This window comes from Bos taurus, chromosome 27 (genome assembly GCF_002263795.3).
Source record: "Bos taurus isolate L1 Dominette 01449 registration number 42190680 breed Hereford chromosome 27, ARS-UCD2.0, whole genome shotgun sequence".
Taxonomy (NCBI): domain Eukaryota; kingdom Metazoa; phylum Chordata; class Mammalia; order Artiodactyla; family Bovidae; genus Bos; species Bos taurus.
In genome coordinates this window covers 15,134,195-15,160,625 of record NC_037354.1, presented here as the reverse complement: position 1 = coordinate 15,160,625, position 26,431 = coordinate 15,134,195, and the positions used below count along the sequence as shown (strand labels likewise).

Genomic DNA, 26,431 nt, shown 5'->3' with positions numbered 1-26,431 from the left:
AAGGACATCTTTTTTGGATTTTAATTCTAGAAAGCCTTGTAGGTCTTCAAAGAACCATCCAACTTCAGCTTTTTCAGCATTAGTGGTTGGGGCATAGACTTGGATTACTGTCATATTGAATGGTCTGCCTTGGAAATGTCGTTTTTGAGATTGCATCCAAGTATTGCATTTCAGACTCTCTTGTTGACTCTGAGGGCTATTCCATTTCTTCTAAGGGGGTCTTGCCCACAGTAGTAGATATGATGGTCATCTGAATTAAATTCACCCATTCCAGTCCCTTTTAGTTCACTGATTGCTAAAATGTGGATGTTCACTCTTGCCATCTCCTGTTTGTCCACTTCCAATTTACCTTGGTTCATGGACCTAAAATCATCTGGGAACTTTGGGCTAAGTGGCTATTTCTGGGGAGCAAGCCCCTGGTGGCTTAGGAGTGGCCGGCTGTGGCCCTGTGAGCTAAGGATGGTTTTTACATTTTTAAATGACTGAAGTAAAATCAAAGAGGACTATCTCACGGCATGTGAAAACATGAAGTTCAGATTTCAGGATCCATAAGGCTGAATTGCAGCACGACTGTGCTTTTTCTGCACGGCCCCGTCTGCTTCCACACCACGACGGCTGAGCTGCTGCAGAGCCTCATGGTCCACGGTCTTGGGTACAAGGGACCCTTGAACAACACAGGTTTGAGCTGGGAGGATCCACTCTACCTGCACTGTTCTCAGTAGTAGGTTCTACACTATCCACAGGTGGTTGAAACCCCCGCAGGTGGAACCTCGAATAAGGAAGCCAGCTGCCAGGGTCATACGGGGATTTTCTACCGTATGGCGGCTGGGCGCCCCAGCCCCTGCGTTGTTCAGTGGTCAACTGTATTTACTCCCTGGTTCTTTCTAGAAAAGTTCCCCAACCCCGCCTTAGATCCCCAAGAGTGCGAAGACTCGCTCCATAGGCACCGGTGACAGCAGCAGCGTCCTTGCCATGCAGATCGGCTTTGTGATGTTCTTGTTATGGCCAATCCAGTGACTTTGAACTTCATTCACTTTCAGAAAGCTGGCCGGAAGCACAGGCCTCTGGATGTATTTGATTTTCCTGATCATTCTCAGCTCTCAAGCCTCAGCAGGCTGGGTGAAAACGAGAAAGATGAAGAATCCTATGAAACCTTTGGTTAGTATTTTTAATCTATATTTTGAAAACTTTAAAGTATTTTGAGCAACAGCATTTAGGCTAATTACTAATAAAAATGTAGAAATGCCTTCACATACAAAAGCAAGGTGGTCCACACATGAATACAGTGTTCTGGGGAGTATTTGATAATTTGAATTAATTTTTCTCACTTCTGGGTACCCCAAAACTAAAAAAGTGGGGCTCTCCTGCTGGCACTGGTCAGCAAGCCAGACATATGTTGGGCTCCTGTTATATGACTTTGTAACGAGGGATGTAGACTAATATTTCTCACTTCATACCTCCAGTAGTCACGTGGAAATGGGCTTTAATTTAGGGAGGAGCAGAAGGATATTCTTCCTTTTCTTAGACACAGGAAGGCGGAGGACGCTGCAGGAGAGCTTCACGCATGGGCCCAGAGTGTCTGGGAGACAGCGCCGCCACTGGCGGGCCAGGGAACAGTGTGTGACCTGCCCGGGCGGGCCTGCTCTGTCCGTCATTGGCCATTCCAGAGGCCAGAGGTGATAGAGAAGGGCTGGTATGCCCACATCTAGAACAGCTGCTGCTGCTGCCGCCAAGTCGATTCAGTCGTGTCCGACTCTGTGCGACCCCATAGACGGCAGCCCACCAGGCTCCCCCATTCCTGGGATTCTCCAGGCAAGAACACTGGAGTGGGTTGCCATTTCCTTCTCCAATGCATGAAAGTGAAAACTGGAAGTGAAGTTGCTCAGTCGTGTCCGACTCTTAGCGACCCCATGGACTGCAGCCTAACAGGCTCCTCCATCCATGGGATTTTCCAGGCAAGAGTACTGGAGTGGGGTGCCATTGCCTTCTCCTAACACACACACAAAAAGAAATTGAATTTATTCTAAATGAGGTGGGAAACTTGAATCAAAGTAGGGGTAAAATAAAACCTGTTTAATTTATGAATCTCATATATTAATTTACATTTTTTTCTTGAGTTGTCATATGCAAGCATACAGCATATGTTGTAGGAGTAAGTTTCAAGGGAATTTTGACAACATAAACCTTCTCACATACTTTTTATTTGGTGTCTAGTATTTTGAGTCTTAATTTTGGTTAATAAAGGAAATTATTGTATTTCTGGCATGATGAAAAGTAATCATTACCAGAACATCTTTTATAGTGACCTGTAAAATGTTTTAATTTCTTACCTAAAAGAAATCTAAATGTAAAAGGTCTGAATCTAAAAGAAATCATAATTTTAAAAATTGAGATGTAATTCACATGCCGTACAATTCACCGTTTTAAAGTGTACGGTTCAGTTCAATTTTAGTTTAGTCACAAGATGGTACAGCCATCACTGTTTTCTATTTCAAGACGTTTTAATCATCCCAGAAAGAAACTCCACGTCCACTAGTAATTTCTCTGGAGCCCTTTGGCAACCATGAACCTGTTTCTTGTCTCCGTGAATCTGTCTGTTCTGAACATTTAAATAGCTTCTTACACGAGGTATGTGGTCATTTGTGACTGGCTTCTTTTATTTAGGGTAGTAGTTTTAAGGTTCATCTACATGGTAGTAAATTTCAGTATTTTATTCCTAAAAATTCTTACAGGTCAATAATCCATGGTTTGGATAGGCCTCATTTTCTTTTTTTTCAAAATTTATTTTTAATTAAAAAAATTTTTTACACAGTTTTAAGGCTTGCTTTCCATTTACAGTTACTATAAAATCTTGGCTGTATTCTCAGTGTTGTACAGGACATCTGAGCCCAGTCACACCCAGTGGTCTGCACCTCTCATCCTCTCCTGTACTGCCCTTCTCTCCCCTCCCCACTGGTGACCACTGGTTTTTTCTCTGTATCTCGGAGTCTGCTGCTTTTCGTTATATTCACTAGTTTGTTGTATTTTTGCGTTTCACACATAAGTGATATCACACAGTATCTGTCTTTCTCGTCTGACTGACTTCTCTTAGCATTCTGCCCAGGAAGTTACTAGAAAACACTCACCTAGGTGTCACCTCCCAGATGCAGAAGCAGAATGTTGCCACCAGGATGGAAGCACTCTTCCCTCTTTCTGGATGTAAAGTGACCCCTATCATCTTTCTAACATTTTGTTTTAGTTTTGCCTGTTTTTGAACTTTATATAAATGCTCTCATACATTATATATTCTCTTTTCTGGCTCTTTTGCTCACTTATTTCCTTTTGTGAAATCATCTAAACAGCTCTGAAAAGTAAAAGCGAAAGTCGCTCAGTCCTGTCCCACTTTTTGGGACCCCATGGACTACACGGTCCATGGAATTCTCCAGGCCAGAACACTGGAGTGGGTAGCCTCTTGTCCAGGGGATCTTCCCAACCCAGGGATTGAACCCAGGTCTCCCACATCACAGGCGGATTCTTTACCAGCTGAACTACAAGGGAAGCCTATGAATACTGGAGTGGGTAGCCTAACCCTTCTCCAGCGGATCTTCCCGACCCAAGAATCGAACCAGGGTCTCTTGCGTTGCAGGTGGATTCTTTGACAACTACCTACCAGGGAAGCCCCTAAACAGCTATAGATAGTGGTGGTTTGTTCATTTCCATTGGTGTGAGTTGCTACATTGTATGATGATGCCACACATTAGTCATGCAAACTAATCTTGAAAATAATTGTTTTTTGGTTTTGTGGAACAACACTGTGATGATCATTCCTGTATGTTTCTTTATTTTTTTTTAATTTATTTTTAATTGGATTGTAATTGCTTTACAATGTAGTGTTAGTTTCTGCTGTAATACCTGTTTGTTTTTCTGACTTCCTTCACAGGGTCTAGGTTCATCCACCTCGCTTGTAACTGACTCAAATTCGTTCCTTTTGATGGTTGAATAATACTGTGTTGTGTATATATACTACACCTTCTTTATCCACTCATCTGTCAGTGGACATCTAGGTTGCTTTCTTGTCCATTGTAAATAGTGCTGCAGTGAACATTGGTGTACATGTGGCCTTCTGAATTATGGTTTTCTCAGTATATATGCCCAGAAGTAGGATTACTGGGTCATATGGTAGATTTTTCTTTGTTTTTAAGGAAATCTACATACCATTCTCCAGAGTCCCTGTATCAATTTACAGTCCCATCAGCAGTGTAGGATTGTTTCATTTTTTCCACATCCTCTCCAGCGTGTATTCTTTGTAGATTTTTTGATGGTGGCCACTCTGACCAGCATGAAGTGATGTTGTTCAGTTGCTCAGTCGTGTCCAACTCTTTGTGACCCTGTAGACTGCAGCACGCCAGGCTTCCCTGTCCTTCACCGTCTCCCAGAGCTTGCTCAAACTCAAGTCCATTGAGTCAGTGATGCCATCCAACCATCTCATCCTCTGTCGTACCCTTCTCCTCCTCCCTTCAATCTTTCCCATCATCAGGGTCTTTCTCCTCCTTCCTTCAATCTTTCCCATCATCAGGGTCTTTTCCAATGAGTCTGCTCTTAGCATCAGGTGGCCAAAGTACTGGAGCTTCTTTAGCTTCCTTCCAATGAATATTTAGGGTTGATTTCCTTTAGAATTGAATGGTTTGATCTCCTTGCAGTCCACGGGACTCTCAAAACACCACAGTTCAAAAGCATCAGTTCTTCAGGGCTCAGCCTTCTTTATGGTCAAGCTCTCACATCCATACATGATTTCTGGAAAAACCATAACTTTGGAGACATTTGTCCGCAAAGTGATATCTCTGCTTTTTAATATGCTTTCTAGGTTGGTCATAGCTTTTCTTCAAAGGAGCAGGTGTCTTTTAATTTCATGGCTGCAGTCACCATCTGCAGTGATTTTGGAGCCTAAGAAAATAGTCTGTCCCTGTTTCCATTGTTTACCCATCTATTTGCCATTAAGTGATGGGACCAGATGCCATTATCTTAGTTTTTGAATGCTGAGTTTTAAGCCAGCTTTTTCACTCTCTTTCACCTTTATCAGTGGCTCTTTAGTTCCTCTTTGCTTTTTGCCATTAGGATGGTGTCATCTGCATATCTGAAATTATTGATATTTCTCCCAGCAGTCTTGATTCCAGCTTGTGCTTCATCCAGCTTGTCACTTTGCATGATGTACTCTGCATATAAGTTAAATAAGTAGGGTGATAATATACAGCCTTGATGTACTCCTTTCCCAGTTTTGAACCAGTTCATTATTCCATGTCCGGTTCTAACTGTTGCTTCTTGATCTGTATACAGGTTTCTCAGGAAACAGGTAAGGTGGTCTGGTATTCCCATCTCTTTAATATTTTTCCACAGTTGTGATCCACACATTCAAAAGCATTGTCATAGTCTATGAAGCGGAAGTAGATGTTTTTCTGGAATTCCCTTGTTTTTTCTTTGATCCAGCGAATATTGGCAATTTGATCTCTGGCTCCTCTGCCTTTTCTAAATCCAGCTTGTACACCTGGAAGTTCTCGGTTCATGTATTGTTGAAGCCTAGCTTGAAGGATTTTGAGTATTACTTTGCTAGCGGGTGAAATGAGCCCTGTTGTGCTGCAGTTTGAACATTCTTTGGCATTGCCCTTCTTTGGGCTCAGATCATGAACTCCTTCTTGCCAAATTCAGACTTAAAGAAAGTAAGGAAAACCACTAGGCCATTCAGGTATGACCTAAATCAAATCCCTTATGATTATACAGTGGAAGTGACAAATAGATTCAAGGGATTAGATCTGATAGAAAGAATGCCTGCAGATCTATGAGTGAAAGTTCATAACACTGTACAGGAGGCCATGACCAAAACCATCCCCAAGAAAAAGAAACACAGCAAGGCAAAATGGTTGTCTGAGAAGTCTTCACAAATAGCTGAGAAAAGAGAAGTGAAAGGCAAAGGATAAAAGGAAAGATATACCCATCTGAATGGAGAGTTCCAAAAAATAGCAGGGAAATATAAGAAAGCCTTCTTAAGTGAACAATGCAAAGAAATAGAGGAAAACAATAGAATGGGTAAGACTAAAGATCTCTTCAAGTAAATTGGAGATACCAAGGGAATATTTCATGCAAAGATGGGCACGATAAAGGACAGAAATGGCATGGACCTAACAGAAGCAGAAGATACTAAGAATAGGTGGCAAGAATACACAGAGGAACTGTACAGAAAAGGTCTTAATGAAACCACAATGGTGTGATCACTCATCTAGAGCTATACATCCTGGAGTGTGAAGTCAAATGGACCTTAGGAAGCATCACTATGAACAAAGCTAGTGGAGGTCATGGAATTCCAGCTGAGCTATTTCAAATCCTAAAAGATGATGCTATAAAAGTGCTGCACTCAATATGCCAGCAAATTTAGGCCACAGTACTGGAAAGGGTCAGTTTTCATTCCAGTCCAGAAGGAAATGCCAAAGACTGTTCAAACTATCGCACAATTGCGCTCAACTGTACCCTTTGTCCCCCCTTGGTCTTGTTGCCAGGTCTCTTTGGAAATTGAGTATCTTGAGTGTAGTGGTAGAAGGGGCAAGGGCTGGGAACAATGCCATTTCTGGTACGGGCATCAGAGCTGCTTTCTTTGCATCCCAATCTGCCCGGTTGCTTCCTTGGATAATTTGAGAAATTCCCTTTGATGCTTGTGGCAGTGAATGACTGCTACGTATTTTGGTTTTTGAGCTGCTTCTATCAAATGCAAAGTCTCAGCCTCATACTTTATAGAGGAATTTCTTGTATTTGAAAGTTCTTTCTTTTTTTTTCCAGATAGCTCCACTAGCATGTAAAGCATGAGCCTGTGTATATATTTATAATTTATCCTTTCTCTAGGGTTAGGGCTCAGGTGAGAGCTGTCGGTTCAGTTGTCTGGGCTGGAGTGTAGGCCAGGAAAGGTTTTGCTTCTTGGACACTCAGCACTCACGGTAGTGTCCCCTGCCCTCCTGACTCCGTCCTTAATAAAGCTGCTGCTGTCAGGAAACCATTCGTCCTTGGTTTCCTGTAGCTTGATCTCTTAGATTAGGCCTACAGGAATAAACCTGGTCAAGGGTTCTGAGGCAAGAGTCTGCTAGCTGTGGGCTCTCATCAGGCTTAAGCATAGCCAAGTTGAGGGTATGGAAAGTTTTGTAGGTTAGTTCTCATGATTTAAGGATCACAGTGTGGTATTAGTAAGACGGCCTTCAGTTAGCCAGTAGTGACCTGTAATCTCCTGAATCCCTTGTACTTGATGACGGGACTGGACTGCTGCTGCTGTCCAAAAGTAATCTTGTTAGCTTCTTCCACTAATCGATGGCGGCTACTGCCTGGAGACAGCCAGGCCAACCTTGGGCCATGAGATCTAGCTGTTTGGAAAAATGCCCAATAGGCTCAGAATCTTCTCCAGCTTCTGTATAAGAACCCCAGAGCAGTGCCGTGCTATTCAGCCACATACAGGATGAATGGCGCTTTCAGATTGGAGTGACCGGGAGCAGGGGCTCTGGTGAGGGTCTGGTTGTATAATCATGTGAAGCCTTTTCTTATTCCTCATTCTAAAGTAATGGTTCTATATCTGAGCATTAGTCACTTGATACAGAGGCTTAGCCATTGGCCCAAATTTTGGAATCCAAACTCTACAAAATCCTATCATGTGCACAAAGGTAGAGATGTGTCTTTTTTATATAATTTATTTTTAATTGAAGGATAATTGCTTTACAGAATTGTGTTGGTTTCTGCCAAACATTATCAATCAAACATAGGTATACATATGTCCCCTCACTTTTGAACCTCCCTCCCATCTCTCTCCCCATCCCACCCCTCTAGGTTGATACAGAGCCCCTATTTGAGTTTCCTGAGCCATACAGCAAATTCCCATAGGCTATCTGTTTTACAAATGGTGATGTTAAGTTTCCATGTTGCTCTCTCCATATATCTCACCTTCTCCTTCCCCCTCACCCCGTGTCCATAAGTCTGTGCTCTGTATCTGTTTCTCCATTGCTGCCCTGCAAATAATTTCATCAGTACCATCTTTCTAGATTCCATATATATATGTTAGTGTACAGTATTTGTTTTTCTCTTTCTGACTTACTTTACTTTGTATAATAGGCTCTAGGTTCAGCCACTTCATTAGAACTGACTCAGATGTGTTCCTTTTTATGGCTGAGTAATATTCCATTGTGAAATATTACTTTCCAAATTTCTCCTTTCCATTGTGAAAGGAGAGTGAAAAAGCTGGCTTAAAACTCAGCATTCAGAAAACTTAGATCGTGGCATCCAGTCCCATCACATATGGCAAATAGATGGGGAAACAATGACAGACTTTATTTTCTGGGGCTCCAAAATCACTGCAGATGGTGACTGCAGCCATGAAATTAAAAGACGCTTGTTCCTTGGAAGAAAAGCTATCACAAACCTAGACAGTGTATTGAAAAGCAGAGATATTACTTTTCCGACAAAGGTCCATCTAGTCAAAGCTATGGTTTTTCCAGTAGTCATGTATCGATGTGAAAGTTGGACCATAGAGAAAGCTGAGTGTTGAAGAATTGATGCTTTTGAACTATAGTGTTGGAGAAGACTCATGAGAGTCCCTTGGACTACAAGGAGATGCAACCAGTCCATCCTAAAGGAAATTAGTCCTGAATATTCATTGGAAGGACTGATGCTGAAGCTGAAACTCCAGTACTTTGGCCACCTGATGCGAAGAACTTATTCATTAGCAAAGACCCTGATTCTGGGAAAGTTTGAAGGCAGGAGGAGAAGGGGACAACAGAGGATGAGATGGTTGGATGGCTTTACCAACTCAATGGACATGAGTTTGAGCAAGCTCTGGGAGTTGGTGAAGGACAGGGAAGCCTGGTGTGCTGCAATCCATGGGGTTGCAAAGAATTGGACACGACTGAGGGACTGAACTGAATATTCCATTGTGTATACTGCTGTGGCTGCTGGTTAGTCTCTTCAGTCATGTCCAGCTCTATGGACTGAAACCTGCCGGGCTTCTCTGTCCATGGGATTCTCTAGGCAAGAATGCTAGAGTGGGTTGCCATGCCCTCCTCCAGGGGATCTTCCTGACTAAGGGATGAAACCTGCGTCTCCTGCATTGCAGGCTGATTCTTTACTGTTGAGCCAGCAGCTATAGCCTTTTATCCATTCATCTGTCCATGGACATCTATGTTGCTTCCATGTTCTAGCTATTGTGAATGGTGCTGCAGTGAACATTGGGGTACACGTGTCTTTTTCAACTTTGGTTTCCTCAGTAACAGAGATGTTTAGTCATTGTGTTCAACTCTTTTGAGACCTGGTAGGCTGCAGCTTGCCAGGCTTCTCTGCCCTGGAGAGTTCCCAGGCAAAAATTTCGGAGTGGGTTACCATTTCCCTCTCCATGGGATCTTCCTGACTAATCAATTAAACTCATGTCTGCTGCATTGCAGGCAGATCTTTGCAGTACTTAGGTCCAAATATAGCTTGTTTTCTGTATGGAGATAATTGTCTATTCCTGGGGTTTATAGTATATACTAGATATTTAATTCATTGCTTGGGGATTTGTCATGCTTTTGAGAGGCTCTGTAGCCCCAGGGACATCATGGCTTTGATCTAAGTGGTGCTTTGATCTGAGAGCCCCACGGGGAGGTGCATATTAATATGTCGTGTGAACCGTAGAACAGCCCGTTCTTTTACGTGTGTCTCCCATAGTTATGTCCTTAGGGCCTGGGAGATCAAGTGTGGGCTGTCCTGAAACCCCTGAGACAATACTGTCCAAGTGTATTATTGCTGTTTGGCCTACTGCTGCTGCTAAGTTGCTTCAGTAGTGTCCGACTCTGTGCGACCCCATAGGCGGAAGCCCACCAGGCTCCCCCGTCCCTGGGATTCTCCAGGCAAGAACACTGGAGTGGGTTGCCATTTCCTTCTCCAATGCATAAAAGTGAAAGTGAAGTCGCTCAGTCGTGTCCAACTCTTCGCAGCCCCATGGACTGGAGCCTACCAGGCTCCTCTGTCCATGGGATTTTCCAGGCAAGAGTACTGGAGTGGGGTGCCATTGCCTTCTCCATATTTGGCCTGAGTGGAAGTCAAACAGTTGTGAGGGGGGATAGGCTTGGATGCAAGAAAAGGGATCTTGAGGTTGAGCTCAGTAAACCATTTAGCATCCTCAGGAATTGGGCTAATGTTTTATAAGTATTGGCCACAGTGGGTGAATAGGGCCCACAGCATCATTTCCTGCTCTGAGGTCTTGTACCACTCTACTTTCCCAGTTGGTTTAATTACTGGAAAATAGGAGTATTGCATAGAGACTGGCATGGCACCATGTAAGAGGCCATGTAAGAATTTATGGATGAGGAGTTGTAAACCTTTCTTTGTTTCTAGTTTCATGGGATATTGTCTCTTGTTAGGGACAGTGGCTTCTGGCCTAAGGCTGATTCTTTCAGATTGGGCATTGAGGGCCTTCCTGGGTACGTATTGTTCCCAAAATGCAGGTTCATTCCTTGTAGAATATGGCTGGGAATAGGACCTTGCTCTTTTCATTGGCCTCCTGTAGTCAGAGTCAAAATATGGGGCTGTTCGAGGTATCCTAATTGTTCACTGCTCCCAGGAGAACCCAGAAGGTCCCCTCTCTGTTAGTACACTGAGGGACAACCAGAAAGGCAGGTGACATCAGACACTACAGATTGGCCCGGGAGAAGCCCAGTGAGGTAATGGATGAGAGACTTGCCATCAACAGCAGTCACTGGGCAGCTTTTGGAGGAAAGAGGCCCCGCTTGAAAAATCAGGAAGAAGTAAGTGGCTCAGGTATCAATTAAAAATCCATCCTCTTACCTGTCATGTCAGGAACTACCCAGAGCCCCTCGATGCAGATAGACATCTCAGAACGAGCCCCCTGAATCCCCCCATCAGTTTAGCTTGAGCCCTGGCCTGTCTTCCTCATGTTGGGCTCTCTCTCCTACTCAGCTTGAACTCCATTATTAAATACCCAAAGGCCACCTCTAGGAGTTGGGTCATCAGGGTTTGTTGCGTAATTGTACCTTCTGGAGTTTCTGTGTAGTATCAAGGGCAGACTGACTGATCATATGTTGTCATAGCTGGGATTTGCCCTTGGGATTGGAGAGTTCAATGTTAATCAGTTTTCCAGAAGCCTCCACAAGTGGTCCCTGAAAGAAGGCTGGGTTTTCTTTTTCTTCTTGGGTCACTCCTTGAACCCTTTCATAGTTAATTGCATTTTTGATAGGTTTTTTCATCCCTTCAAATAACACAATGGATCACGTGTTTCATGGCTTCTGTCCCATCCCTGGATTCACAATACCAGTGGGGCTCCTGACTTTGGACCGCGTCTCCATCCATAACAAAATGTTTGGGTTGGTCAAGCTGGTACTATGCCACTGGACTGCTGCCCACATGCTCTGCTTTTCCTCAGGTCCAGAGCAAGTATTCTAGTAGGACTGTTTGGACATCCTCCTAGTCAAAGGCCAGAGTTAGGGCCTGAAACCCTGCAACAGACTGACTGTTGCCTTCAGTATTACCGGCCCAGTCTTAGCATTGGACTAAATCAGTTCAAGAGGATGGCGCGTGTTCTCGGACTGTCCCTTCACTGCTTGTCACTTCCCTTCAAAAGCGTATTTTCTCTGATCCTGGTTGATAGGAAGTCCACTGTGAGTTTACCCTAGGGGCAGTCAGTCTCCCTTCAGGGGTGATGAAGGGTGTATGGGACATAGGAACGTGGAGTTTGGGATTGGTCATAGGGATCTGGAAACTTGGTGGCTCTGGGGAAGCAGAGGAGCCTTTGTTTCACCTCTGAAAATTGGAGAAGGTTAAAGGGGATCCCTGGTAGCTTAGAGGTTAAAGCGTCTGCCTGCAATGCAGAAGGCCCGGGTTCAATCCCTGGGTTGGGAAGATCCCCTGGAGAAGGGAATGGCAACCCACTCCAGTATGCCTGCCTGGAGAATCCCATGGACAGAGGAGTCTGGAGGGCTATAGTCCATGGTGTTGCAAAGAGGTGGCTACGACTGAGCGACTAACACTACTACTACTGAGTATGCATTCCAGATGTGTTTCTTATGGCTTAGAAGAGGATCCTGCCATGTTGAGTAACCTGCAACCAAGAGCGCTTCTAGAATTGAAGTCCAGAGTCCTGGAGACAGTCCTTTGGAGGTTTTTGTAGGAGGGAAGTTGGAGTATCTTCTGAATTCCTTTCTCATCTTATGGGATTTTGAGAGTCTCTGCTCCCTTTCATTCGTAACCTGACATCTCTGGTCAACCCAGGCCCTCCAGTGAGGGGCGCCTGTAGGGGCCATTTGAAGCAGTGCAGTGTGTTGGCCGGACTCCACTTGGGGATCTGTTGTCCATGAAGCTCGCGTCCTGTGACAGTTTTCCCTGTGTTGGAGTGTACTCCTTGATGGGGAGCATCTGTAAAACCTAGGATCTGGGCTGCTTGCAAGTGGCCAGCCCGGTAGTTAGCCTGTCACTGTGTGAGTGCTGGCAAGTGGAGGAGTGAAGGACGTCCTGGAGGTGCAGAGTGAACTCCTGGGGGACTTGCAGGGCCTCTCCGATGGAAATTGAGGTTGGATGCAGTGGAAAAGGCCATGGGTGTAGACAAGGAGGGCCTGGAGGTGGGAGTATTCCCACAGGGGGTTGTTTGGACCTGGAGTAAGGTGAGAGACTAGACAGCAGAAGAACGCAGACCCTTTCTTCTGTCTGTTGGGTGGCTTCAGGAAAATCGGGAGAGGGTAATGATTCTACCTGATGCAGGCAACATTGAATTTAGACAATGTTTCCCACATAATTTAACATACCAAATGAACCCAGTTAGTTTAGGATCTTTCTTTGGGGTGCTCCAGGGACCCTTTGAAGCACCCCAAAGTATCTTTAGGTCAAAAGAACTTTAGTTCAATTTTGATATTTGGGGAGTCTGTCAAAAATCTCAAAGTTTTTTTTTTTTTTTTTAATGGTGTTTAATTTTATTTTTGGCGGTGCTGGGTCTTTGTTGCTGCCGCAGGCTTTCTCTGCTTGCAGCGGGCAGGGGCTCCTCTCATTGCCGTGTGCGGACTTCTCATTGTGGTGCCTCCCCTCATTTCGGAGCACGGGCTCTGAGAGCGTGGCTCAGTGGTTGTGGCTCCTGGGCTCTGGAGCACAGGCTCAGCACTGTGGCGCGCGGACTAGTTGCTCCATGGCACGTGGGATCCTCCCCAACCAGGATCGGGGATGGGACTGGGATCCCCTGCGTTGCAGGCTGTTGCTTTTCCACTGAGCCACCAGGGAAGCCTCTCAAAAAGTTTTAAAACACCCAGATAGAATCATAGAGTCAAACAATGACTTGTTGAGCTTAGGTGAAAAAATTCTTCAAAAATAAATACCGATCCCTTAAGGGCATAGGAACTCACATGATCTGATATCAAAAGGCGTATTCCAGCAAAACCTCGTTCCCTTATGAGAGAAAAACCAAATCCAGTCTCACATCAACCTATTCTTAATAAAATGTGTTTATCTCATTTAATCCAACTTGAGAAAATTTTGACCACATACAAAATTCCTTTATCAGTGTTCCTCTTTTACAAGCATTCACTACTTTCTGTAGCCATATTTTGTCCCGTATTCTTTCCCCATTCAGAAATAGCCAGTTCCAGGGCAAAGGCACCTTTTCCCCTTTCAACAATATGCATTTCCATTTCTCATACCGTCTTTTCTGAAAACACACATCCTGTTTTCCTTAAGCAGCCATGAACTGTCTTCTACGTTAGCATTCCATAGGTTGGTGAAGGACATCTCAAGGTGGCACAAAACATCTTTAGTTTTTCTCTCACAAGAAGACAAAAGTTGGTAAATTTGGGCCTGTGTATAAATTAATATTCCCAGTATTTTATCTTATTTGAAAAGGCCTGGATTTTCAATGAATTCCTGTCGTTGAACTTAATTTAGTTTCAATTTTCCAAAATTTGCAGAGTGTTTTAAACAAATGTTCAAAACATAATTATTGCTATCAGATCAGATCAGTCTCTTAGTCGTGTCTGACTCTTTGCGACCCCATGAATCGCAGCATGCCAGGCCTCCCTGTCCATCACCAAGTCCCGGAGTTCACTCAAACTCATGTCCATCAAGTCGGTGATGCCATCCAGACATCTCATCCTCTGTCGTCCCCTTCTCCTCCTGCCCCCAATCCCTCCCAGCGTCAGAGTCTTTTCCACTGAGTCAACTCTTCGCATGAGGTGGCCAAAGTACTGGAGTTTCAGCTTCAGCATCATTCCTTCCAAAGAACACCCAGGGCTGATCTCTTTCAGAATGGACTGGTTGGATCTCCTTGCAGTCCAAGGGACTCTCAAGAGTCTTCTCCAACACCACAGTTCAAAAGCATCAATTCTTCAGCGCTCAGCTTTCTTCACAGTCCAACTCTCACATCCATATATGACCACAGGAAAAACCATAGCCTTGACTAGACGGACCTTTGTTGGCAACGTAATGTCTCTGCTTTTGAATATGCTATCTAGGTTGGTCATAACTTTTCTTCCAAGGAGCAAGCGTCTTTTAATTTCATGGCTGCAGTCATCATCTGCAGTGATTTTGGAGCCCCCAAAAATAAAGTCTGACACTGTTTCCTCTGTTTCCCCATCTATTTCCCATGAAGTGATGGGACCAGATGCCATGATCTTCGTTTTCTGAATATTGAGCTTTAAGCCAACTTTTTCACTCTCCTCTTACACATTCATCTAGAGGCTTTTCTGCCATAAGGGTGGTGTCATCTGCATATCTGAGGTTATTGATATTTCTCCCGGCAATCTTGATTCCAGCTTGTGCTTCTTCCAGCCTCACATTTCAGATGATGTACTCTGCATATAAGTTAAATAAGCAGGGTGACAGTATACAGCATTGATGTACTCCTTTCCCAATTTTGAACCAGTCTGTTGTTCCATGTCTGGTTCTAACTGTTGCTTCTTGACCTGGATACAAGTTTCTAAGGAGGCAGGTCAGGTGGTCTGGTATTTGTATCTCTTTCAGAATTTTCCGTTTGTTGTGATCCACACAAAGGCTTTAGTGTAGTTAGTGTTGAGGCAATATGAGCGCGTGTTTGAAAAGAATTTCCAGATATAGAACATTTCAGAAGGGAGTGGGTTTATTAAGAACAAAGAGCAGAGGTAATATTGACATTGCGAGCACAGTGGACTGACCTCCTGACAGACCAGGGAAAGCCAACCATCTTCATGAGTTAATAGCCAATTTTTATAGCCTCAAGACAAAATTCTTGCTGGAATGGTAGTGTTATTTTTTGGGGCGCTCTAGGGTTCATTGGAAGGACTGATGCTGAAGCTGAAACTCCAGTACTTTGGCCACCTGATGCGAAGAGTTGACTCACTGGAAAAGACTCTGATGCTGGGAGGGATTGGGGGCAGGAGGAGAAGGGGACGACAGAGGATGAGATGGCTGGATGGCATGACTGACTCGATGGACATGAGTTTGGGTAAACTCTGGGAGTTGGTGATGGACAGGGAGGCCTGGCGTGCTGCTATTCACGGGGTCGCAAAGAATCGGACACGACTGAGCGACTGAACTGAACTGAGGGTGTTCACTGGAGTGGCCGTCTTTGCTTAATCGGGAGTCCTGAAGCTTGTTAGGGGTTATCGGGGGCTTCGGTGAGGTCTGTGGCAACCCTAACTGACCTAATCACCACCTGACAGTGCAGCGTTGCCACAGACCTTCATTTGTAAACAGTGCAGTGTCTGCGAAGCGCCGTGAAGCAGAGTGCAGTAAAACGAGGTACTCTTGTATCTTCTTTGAAGCAGTGTCTGTTCACATCCTTCGTTCATTTTGAAATCAGGTTATTTATCTTTTTATTGTTGAGAGGTAAGAGTCCAGCTCATGTGACTGGTTATATATGGAGATTCAAAAATTGGTCTAGTTTTCTTTTTTTTCCCTTGTTATTCCCAGTAGTTTTAAAGTAAGTAAATCCTTTTCTTAGTTGTTGTTCTGTCACTCAGTCATGTCCTACTGACTCTGAGCTCCCCCTAGACTGCAGCACGCCAGGCTTCCCTGTCCTTCCCTTCCCTATCTTCTGGAGCTTGCTCAGACTCATGGCCATCGAGTCAGTGATGCCATCCAACCGTCTCATCCTCTGCTTCTGTCTTCTCCGCCTGCCTTCAATCTTTCCCAGCATCAGGGTCTTTTCCAGTGAGTCAGCTCTTCACATCAGGTGGCCAAAGTATTGAAGCTTCAGTTTCAGCATCAGTCCTTCCAATCCCTAGTTTGAGGTCAGTACCAAGTATATTACTAACTTTAAAATTGTGCAGTTGCTCTGTTCATTATCTAAACAGCTGTTTATTGTGCATTCATGGTGAAGCCTGAGCGTGAACTGGGTGCTTGGCTCTTTCCAGGCACCCCTGCAGCTGTTCCCTCCTCCCTCCCTTCCTCCCTGCCTCTCACGGGCCTAGCCCCAGGGCTGAGGCCTCTCCTGTCACCTCTGTTTCCTCAGCAGGTAGGAGCATCCTTCTCAGCATCTCTTCTGTATCTTCCACCAAGGCCGTTTGGTCTCCTCTCCTGTTTCTTGATTCGAGTGAACTTTTCCTGCTTCTCTCCATGCTCTGGCAGTGCAGAGGGGAGGAGCAGGGAAGGGATGTGCAGGAGGACCTGGATCCTCCCCAAAGGGCCAGTCGTCCACGGGTGTTGAGCCCGCCTTTGCCAGGCACTTTGTGGGGCGAGAGAGTCAGGGGAATGGCCAGGCACCCCGGGCCCTTGGGTTTGGAGTTTGTGCAGTGTCTCCCAGGTAGCGTGTGATGCTCCAGAGGATGATGGAGCAATGTCAGACGTCCTGTTTATGCTTATCTTTTAGCTCATTTAAAAGTTTCTGTATCATCTATAAGGACAGTAAGGTTATAGGATGACTATCCATGCATGTATTGGTGAAACGGTTTACATTTGTTCTTATTGAAGTGTGACATCAGAAGTAGCCTGTGCAATTGGTTTTGATTTTATTAGCCATGTAAATAGGTTGCTTTGTATGCCAGTGTAGAGAGACAAACTTGATTACTTCCCAGACGACCAGACTTCTAAATATATATATTGTTTTTAATCACTTGTAGATCCTCCTCTACACAGCACAGCTATATATGCTGATGAGGAAGAATTCTCCAAGCAGTGCGGGTCACATCTCCCCTCAACTCCTCAAGAAAAAGAAGCAAAGAGAAGGTATGGGTGGATCACAAGCAGCTGTTTACTCATGGCTAGTGGCATTTCTTAGATGTTCTTTAAGATAGATGCTTACAAGACCAAAGCTTTTTAAAGATTCTTTGAGCCATTTTATGTTTTTCCTCAAGAGAACTGGGACATAAAAGCTTAATTATTCAGTAATTGATGTTACTTATAATAACTATAACTGACACCTGATTATCCTAGAAACATGCCAGTGAAGGTTATTTAGCTTTGAGATACAATGAGGAGAAGAAAGGTTTTAAGAGCGTAGAATTTTAGGTGATTTTACAAATTCTCTTACCCATCACAAACGGGATGTTTTTTGGGGCAGGGTGGGTATAGGGGAAAGAAGCTGATAATCCCAGAGGAAACACAAAGTCTGTTGTAAATTTCAGCTGTGTTGTCCCTTGGGTGCATAGGTTGGAGTTTTATAGATTTCTCTGGGGTTCTGGGTCAGGAAAATCTGTACAAATGACTCAACATAGACAACTTGAGGGCGCACATGGTGAAGAGCTCTTCAGTAGCTATAGTATGAATTATAAACTATTTGCTAGAGCAAGCCCTGACTTAAGGACCTCTGTTAGGTAATAAGTCAATTTTAGTTACTGACTGTATTTTGAGAGTGACAAACTGCATTTTTAAAACAAACACCCCACTTGGGCAGTAGCCTAGATGGGACGTCTGTCCAAGTTTCTCTATCTGGGGATGCCTTGTGGTCCTTGGTCAGTCAGGAGATTCCAGGTTTTCTACCAGATGTTACTGGAAATCAGTAACAAAAGCCAAATATTTGGAAAACTACACGCTTTGTTTTAAACAGTGGTGAATGTAATTTTTCCAGAAGAATTTTTGAATGGGTGACACATTCACGTGGTTTAAAAAGGTTAATAAGAGCCTTCATCTCCTCTCTGTCATCACTCCGCTCCTGCACCCACTTCTTCCCTTCCCTGCCAGTGGTTTTCCTCTTTTTTGGCTGTCCTGGGTCTCCCTTGCTGCAGGGCTTTCTCTCGTTGCAGAGAGCCTGCTCTCCAGTGGCGGTGGGCAGTGCTCGTGGCAGTGGCTTCTCTTGAGGAGCGCGAGCTCCAGGGCGCCGGGGCTCAGCAGCTGCGGCTCCCGCCTCTAGAGCACGGCTCAATAGTTGTGCACAGGCCTAGTTGCTCTGTGATATGTGGGATCTTCCCAGAATAGGGATCAAACCTGTATACCCTGCATTTGCAGGCAGATTCTTATCCACTGCACCGCCAGGAAAGGAACCCCCCAACCCCAATATTCATTTCTGATGTCTTTTTACAGTTTCTTTGTGTTCTCAAAAGAAGTGTGTGGTCCAGCTGCTTACTGGTTGGTGGAGAGGAAAGTTTGCCTTATTTCAGATGCCAGCAATGGTGCAGGGAGAGGGGTGGACATCTGTCCCAAGGCTGACTCCCCCACCCCTTCGTAAGCAGGGGTGAGAGCTTTCATAGACAGAGTGGGGGACTGCATTCAGAGACAGCACAGTCATCTCCAGCAGTCATCTTCAAAATGGCATCAGTGGTCTAACCGGCGTCATCTTGGTTGGTACGGTTAATCTTCAGTTCCAGGGTTTGTTTGTTGCCATTTCTTTGAGGCCAGTGTGGCAGCTCGTGTCGTGGGTACAGCCTGCTCATCGTGTAGTTAACTTCTCCACCTGGGGTTTTAGTGTCTATAAGACAGCTACAGGATATGGCTCAGAACATTACCTTACAGCTCTTGAGAAAGAACTAAAGGTCCTTGGCTATGCTTAATGACCACATTATTATTAGCCTCCTTTGACTGTTTTCCTTTGTTCCCACATTTCTCACTTCTGTGATTAAACTTATTCAGACTAAAGTTTTCCTCAGATGAAAGGCAGGCAGAGGACATGGCCGGGGGCGGGGACCACAGGGTCCTGCTCCGTTTCAGTCCCCCGTTTTCTTTGATATTCTCAGTCTTGAGGAAGGACAGGTACAGAACAGGAAAGGCAATAAACTTTCGTAGTACCTGGACAAACATTTGAAAATTACTAGACATATTACAATGAGGATTATAATCAAAATGCACCTTGGTACTGTTCTGTCTTCATGATTAAAGCTGATGTACAATGTCTGTTTAATAGGCCACAAACAGGCTGTTTTACTTAGCCTAAAGTTCAGACTTAATCATGTATAGGTCAGAATGACTTCCCCATACCTCAGTATGTGAGCACTTCATCCATCATTTTCCCCTTTTAAGTTGCAACTCTTTCCATAGAGAGTGTTGATAATCAGTATGTTTTTCCAGCGTTGCCAGAGTGGTTTGCCTGCTCTGGGTCCGTCCATGTCCCTTGGTGCTAGGCCTCCTTTTTATTTATATGCTTGACTAGTTGTCCACATCAGGGGGTACCTACTCAGATACCATGAACAGACTCTGGGTATGTTCATAGGGAAATGTTTTATAGGCCACACATTTTATCGTCTGTTCCCAATTTTCACACAAACATTGTACATGTGCTTTAAGCTGTAAAATTAAAGCCAGTAGTGCTATACATCATGAGTAGTTACACTCTGTGACAACTTTACAGGACAGTTTTTTCCATCCTGAATATTAGGGTCAAAATATGACTAGAAACAAAACAATTGCTTTCCATTAGAAGTGTCTGCTATCAGAATTAGATCAATATTCCAGGAGAATTTTGTTTTTTCAACAAAAAGGAAAAAAAAAAATTTAATCTTGCATCAGTTTACTGGTAATAACAGAATTTATATACCTAATTAAATTTAGTCTAATCTTTATCCTGACAGCATACAAAATTTTGTTCTCAAAGTTCCTTTTTTATAAACCTTTTATAATTTTTTGGATCCAAACAAATTTGTCCTGTGTTTCCCTATCCAGAAGCAAACAACTGTAGAACAGTATTGTCATTTTTTTTAACAAAAATATTTCCATTTGTTTATACCTTTTCTTCACCAACAACTCATATCCTGTTTGTTTTACACATAGAAATGTTATCATTTTCACATTTCACAATTTTTAACCCTTGAAACCTTAAGAAAACCAAGTGATTGAAATGGTACACCAGCATTTTCTGATTGGCAAACTTAAGAACATACTCCACAACCTCTGAAAACATACATTTTTTCACAGCATAATTTTTCTTCAGTTGTATAACATGCATGTTTAATAAACCAAAACATCTTTAATTTCCCTCTTGGTCTTAAAAGAAGACAAAAGTAGGTAAACTTAGATTTGTTTGATTTGTAAGTGCTCATATTTTTTTAAGGCAAATTAAATAGAGCTCCTTTACAGATTAACCTCAGCAATATCATCCAAAGACAAAAACACATATTGAGACATACAAATGTCCAGACCAACAGAGATCTCATTGTTTTATCTTTTCACATTTCGTGAATTAGGCATTGCAATTAAACTTAGCAGTTTATGGATAGTAGTTAGAATAGCCAAACTCACATACTGTATCTTAAAAGGCTTTCCTCCTTTTTTTTTTTTCCTCTTAGCTTGAAGTTTTATAATTAACCCAGGGCTGGCATTCCAGGCAATGTGGACTGTGGTTGTATTTCAAGGACACAATAAGCCTTAACTTCAGATTTTCTCCTAGGCATATTTTTATTTTCCCAGGGTCTGAAAAAAAGTGTTTTATCAAGCTAGCTTTCCCTAACTGCATATGCAAAAAACTGGTTTTTGTCAATTTCAAGAGTTTCATCCTAACCATTTTTTTTTTCAGAGTCTAAAGAATACTATTGCCAAACATACATAGTCCAAAATAAATCAGCTTTCTTTTTGTTTAGTCATAATTTCCCAGCTCAAATTTTTCTTAATGAATTGAACCTGAATTTCCCATTTTACCTAAGGCAACAGGAGTACCAGTCATACAAATGGAATACATGCTCACACACCAAATGACAAATCTGTCACAAGCTCTCTCTCAGGGTGACCGGTTTAGAGCCTGAAACAAACACTTCCATGACACAAACGGTCCTCAAGGTAATCAGATCTCAGAACCAATTGGGAAGATGTCCGAATGACACTCGGTGCGCACAGATGGTCGTCAGTGGTAGTCAGATGTCAGAACCAGTTAGCAAGAATGCCCAAGTAGCAATTCATGCGAACAAACGGTCCTCATTGGCAGACAGACATCAGAACCAACTGGCAAAAATGCCCAATAGCAGTCAGTGCTCAGAAATGATCCTCAGCATTAGACACACACAACCAACTGGCAGGAGTGCCAAGTAGCACCTCATGTTCCAAACAGTTCTCAACATCAGACACACATCAGAACCAGCTGGCAGGAATACCAAGACAGCGCTTGTTTTTGTTGTTGTTTAGCTGCTCAGTTGTGTCCAGTTCTTTGCAACCCCATGGACTGCACACCAGGCTTCCCTGTCCTAAACTATCTCTTATAGTTTGCACAAACTCATGCCCATTGAAATTGGTGATGCTATCCAGCCATCTCATCTTCTTTCATTCCCTTCTCCTCCTGCCTTCAATCTTTCCCAGCATCAGGGTCTTTTCCAGTAAGTTGGCTCTTTGCATCAGGAGGCCAAAGGATTAGAGCGTCAGCTTCAGCATCAGTCCTTCCACTGTATATTCAGGGTATATTTCCTTTAGGGTTGATTGGTTGAATCTCCTTGCTGTCCAAGGGACTCTCAAGAGTTTTCTCCGGCATCACAGTTTGAAAGCATTAATTCTTCAGTGTTCTGCCTTCTTTGTGGTCCAACTGTCACATCCTTCCATGACTACTGGAAAACCATAGCTTTGACTGTATGCCCCTTTGTTGGCAAAACGATGTCTCTGCTTTTTAGTACACTGTCTAGATTTGTCACAGCTTCTCTTCCAAGGAGCAAGTCTTTTCATTTGATGACTGCAGTCACCATCTGCAGTGATTTTGGAGCCCAAAAAAGTAGTCTGTCACTGTTTCCACTGTTTCCTCATCTATTTGCTATGAAGTGATGGGACCAGTTTTTTGAACATTGAGTTTTAAGCCAGCTTTTTTTCTCTCTTCTTTGACCTTCATTAAGAGGCTCTTTAGTTCCTCTTCACTTTCTGCCATTAGGGTGGTGTCATCTGCATATCTGAGGTTATTGATGTTTCTCCCGGCAATCTTGATTCCAGCTTGAGCTTCATCCAGCCTGACATTTCGCATGATGCATTCTGCATAGAAGTTAAATAAGCGGGGTGACAATATTATAGCCTTGATATCCTCCTTTCCCAATTTGGAACCAGTCCATTGTTCCATGTCTGATTCTAACTGTTGCTTCTTGACCTGCATACAGGTTTCTCAGGAGGCAGATAAGGTGGTGTGGTATTCCCATCTCTTGAAGAATTTCCCACAGTTTGTTGTGATCCACACAGTCAAAGGCTTTAATGTAGTCAATGGAGGAGAAGTAGATGTTTTTCTGGAATTCTCTTGCTTTTTCTATGATTCAACAGATGTTGGCAATTTGATCTCTGGTTCGTCTGCCTTTTCTAAATCCATCTTGTACATATGGAATTTCTTGGTTCACATTCTGTTGAAACCTAGCTTGAAGGATTTTGAGCATTACCTTGCTAGCATGTGAAATGAGCACAATTGTGCAGTAGTTTTAACATTACTCTTCTTTGGGATTGGAATGAAAACTAACGTTTTCCAGTCCTGTGGCCACTGCTGAGTTTTCCAAATTTGCTGGCATATTGAGTGCAGCACTTTCACAGCATCATCTTTTAGGATTTGAAATAGCTCAGCTAGAATTCCATCACCACTACTAGCTTTGTTTGTAGTGATATTTCCTAAGGCCCACTTAACAATCCAGGATGTCTGACTCTAGGTGAGTGATCACTCCTTCATGGTTATCTGGGTCATTAAGATCTTTTTTGTATAGTTCTGTGTATTCTTGCCACCTCTTCTTAATATCTCTGCTTCCTCCTACGTCCATACCATTTCTGTTCTTTATTGTGCCCATATTTGCATGAAATGCTCCCTTGGTATCTCCGATTTTCTTGAAGAGATCTCTAGTCTCTCCCATGCTGTTGTTTTTCTCTCTTGCTTTGCACTGTTCACTTAAAAAGGCATTCTCATCTCTCCTTGCTGTTCTTTGGAACTCTGCATTCGTCTTTCCCTTTCTCCTTTGTCTTTCACGTCTCTTCTTTTCTCAATTTATTTGTAAGGCCTCCTCAGACAACCATTTTGCCTTTTTGCATTTGTTTTTCTTGGGGATGGTTTTTATCACCACCTCCTGTTCGATGTTACGAACCTCCGTCCATTGTTCTTCAGTCATTCCGTCTACCAGGTCTAATCCCTTGAGTCTATTTGTCACCTCCAGTGTATAATCCATAAGGGATTTGATTTAGGTCATACCTGAAAGGCCAAGTGCTTTTCCCTACTTTCTTCAATTTAAGTCTGAATTTAGCAATAAGGAGTTCATGATCTAAGCCACAGTTAGCTCTTGGTTTTGTTTTTGCTGACTGTATAGAGCTTCTCCGTCTTCAGCTGCAAAGAATATAATCAGTCTGATTTCGGTGTTGACCATTTGGTGATGTTCATGTGTAGTGTTGTCTCTTGTTGAAAGATTGTGTTTCCTGTGACCAGTGCATTCTCTTGGCAAAACTGTTAGCCTTTGCCCTGCTTCATTTTGTACTCCAAGGCCAAACTTGCTGGTTAATCCAGGTATTTCTCGACTTCCTACTTTTGCATTCCAGTCCCCTATGATGAAAAGGACATCTTTTTTTGATGTTACTTCTAGAAGGTCTTGTAGGTGTTCATAGAACTCTTCAACTTCTTTGGCATTAGTGGTCGGGGCATAGACTTGGATTACCGTGATATTGAATGGTTTGCCTTGGAAACAAACAGAGATCATTCTGTCATTTTTGAGATTGCACCCAAGTACTGCATTTCGGCCTCTCTTGTTGACTATGAGGGCTACTCCATTTCTAAGGGATTCTTGCCCACAGTAGTAGATATAATGGTCATTTGAATTAAATTGGCCCAGATAGTACTAGTGCTCACAAACAGTCCTCAGTGGCAGTCAGAACCAGTTGTCAAGAAGGCCCGAATGGCACCAGCATGCACAAATGGGCAGGTTGCACACCAGTCTGCACACCGGTGGACTTAACCTGGTCTTAGAGCTCGTCAGCTTTTCCCAAATACTAGTTTCCATTCTACCAAGGAAAAGATTAAGCTTGTAGCCAGAGCTGAGCAGGGGAGAAACAGGGAGGATCCTCAAAACAAATGGTTTAGGCAGCTGCTCGAAACGCCCCCACATCCTCTACTCAGGGCTGGCTAGCTACGAGCAGCAAGCTGGTACACCGTCATGGCCACAGCGTCCCCTGGGAATCCCAGGACAGCCAGGCACCATGAAAGCACAGGAGCCAGCCCCACGCTGGGCACCAGAATCTTAACGACAAGGAGTATGTGGGTCTGGCTACTCGCCACTCAAAAGCCAATAAACCAGGTTGGTGGAAAGGAAAGGTTGCTTTATTTTATTATGCCAGCAACTGTGGGGAAGAGGTGCAAACATCTGTCCAAAGGCTGACAAGCAGGGGTGAGAGTTTTTATAGACCGAGTGGCAGCCAGGGACGACATGTAGAAACAGCACAGTCATCTCGAACAGTCAGCTTCAATTGGTCATCTGTGGTCTGACCAGCGTCTCCTTGGATGTTCTAGGTGCAGTTAATCTTCAGTTCCAGAGTCTGTCTGTTCCATTTTTTGAGGCCAGTTCTTGGAATTATGGCTTCTGATGTTGTGGGTACAGTCTGGTCATCATGTAGTTAACTTCTCCACCTGGGGTTTCAGCATCTGTAAGACAGCGCACAGGATATGGCTCAGAATATTAGCCCTTGAGAAAGAACTAAAGGTCCTTGACTGTGCTTAATGACTACATTATTATTAGTCTCCTTTGACTGTTTTCCTTTGTTTCCACATTTCTCTCTTCTCTGATTAAGCTGATTCTTTGACTAAAGGCGGAGGACATGGCCGGGGGCAAGGACCGCAGGGTCCTGCTCCATTTCATTTGTGCCCGTCAAAGTAAGAGTACAGAGTTTTTACCTTTTTCAAAAAGACAGGGTACCTTGCCGCCTGGCTTTCCCACTCTCTGTGTGTGGCAGAGCCGTGCGTGTCAGTGCAGGTGGAGCGCCCTCGTTCTTCTGTTCACAGTCGCGGGTTTCCCGTAGTCTGGAGCGTCACAGCTTCCTCCCCCAGGCCTGGGTCTGCAGGCAGCTGGGTCATTCCCAGTCTTCTGTCACCAGCAGTGCCGTAATCAATAAGGCGGTACATACGCCAGTTCACATGTATATGCCTGTTTCTGTAGAAAAGGAAAGCCTCGGTCACGTGAAACGTGTGATTGTCATAGTTACTGCCGAGTTCCCACCAGCATGGCATCAGGCTTGGGTTTTTGCCAGGGTGCTGTGCTAGCTCAGTTCTAGTTTGATTTTTCTCATGACTGAGTTAAGTAACCTCTTTTGTATGTGTTACAAGTTCTTGAATTTCTTTCTGCAAGCTCTTTAGATCCTTTTTCCGTGTTTCCCATGTTGGTCATTTTCTTCTGACTTCTATGACTGTGTTTAAACAAGAATGAAATTAACCCTGTTTGTCATAGACAGCTCCTGGCTTTCAGGGTTGGGTCAGAGGACTGGCGGTCTGCTGTTGTGTAGGGTAGGGCTGCCCTAGGAGACTGAGTGCTCGGTCCTCCCGAGGGGACCATGGACGTGCTGTGGAGGCGTCAGGCTGCTGCGTCCGCGGGCCGGTACTCAGTCCTCCCGAGGGCACCGTGGGCGTGGTGTGGAGGTGTCAGGCTGCTGCATCCACAGGCCGGTGCTCAGACCTCCCGAGGGGACCGTGGGCGTGGTGTGGGGGCATCAGGCTGCTGTGTCCATGGGCCGGTGCTCCGTCCTCCCGAGGGGACCGGGGGCGTGCTGTGGAGATGTCAGCTGCTGTGTCCATGGGCCAGTGCTCGGTCCTCCCGAGGGGACCCTAGACGTGCTGTGGAGGTATCAGGCTGCTGTGTTTGCAGTCTGGCGCTCAGGGGAGGGGCTGAACTGGTGATCAGACTGGCGGTTTGACACAGGAGTGGGCTGTGGCCACGGGTGGGCCTCCCAGGAAGAGATGGTGGCCTGAGATGGGGCAGAGGCCCAGGGCCAGCCCACAGGAGACCTGGCACCTGTCCAGGGGAGGAGGAGCTTGCGGAGGAGAGAGGAGCCCCTGGCTGGAGGGGAAGAAAGAAGCCAGGAGAGGGTGTGTTCTCAGGAGGCTGAAGTGCAGTTGATAAGAGAGTCAGATTAAGGCTGAACACTTGGGGTTGTT

At 44.3% G+C, this 26,431-nt stretch overlaps 1 protein-coding gene and 1 non-coding gene across 5 annotated transcripts in view; both read left to right on the top strand.

Annotated features, from left to right (window-relative positions):
- Nucleotides 1-26,431, top strand: part of CENPU (centromere protein U) — a 45,710-nt gene that overhangs the window by 4,770 nt on the left and 14,509 nt on the right. For all 4 annotated transcript variants that reach the window (XM_002698654.6, XM_059882327.1, XM_059882328.1 and 1 more), the window contains exons 3-4: nucleotides 1,041-1,158; nucleotides 17,061-17,166. In XM_002698654.6, the coding sequence (XP_002698700.1) occupies nucleotides 1,041-1,158; nucleotides 17,061-17,166 (224 nt within the window). The remainder of the gene's footprint in view (nucleotides 1-1,040; nucleotides 1,159-17,060; nucleotides 17,167-26,431) is intronic.
- Nucleotides 11,818-11,889, top strand: TRNAC-GCA (transfer RNA cysteine (anticodon GCA)). Its single transcript has one exon. It is a non-coding gene; the product is annotated as a tRNA-Cys (tRNA).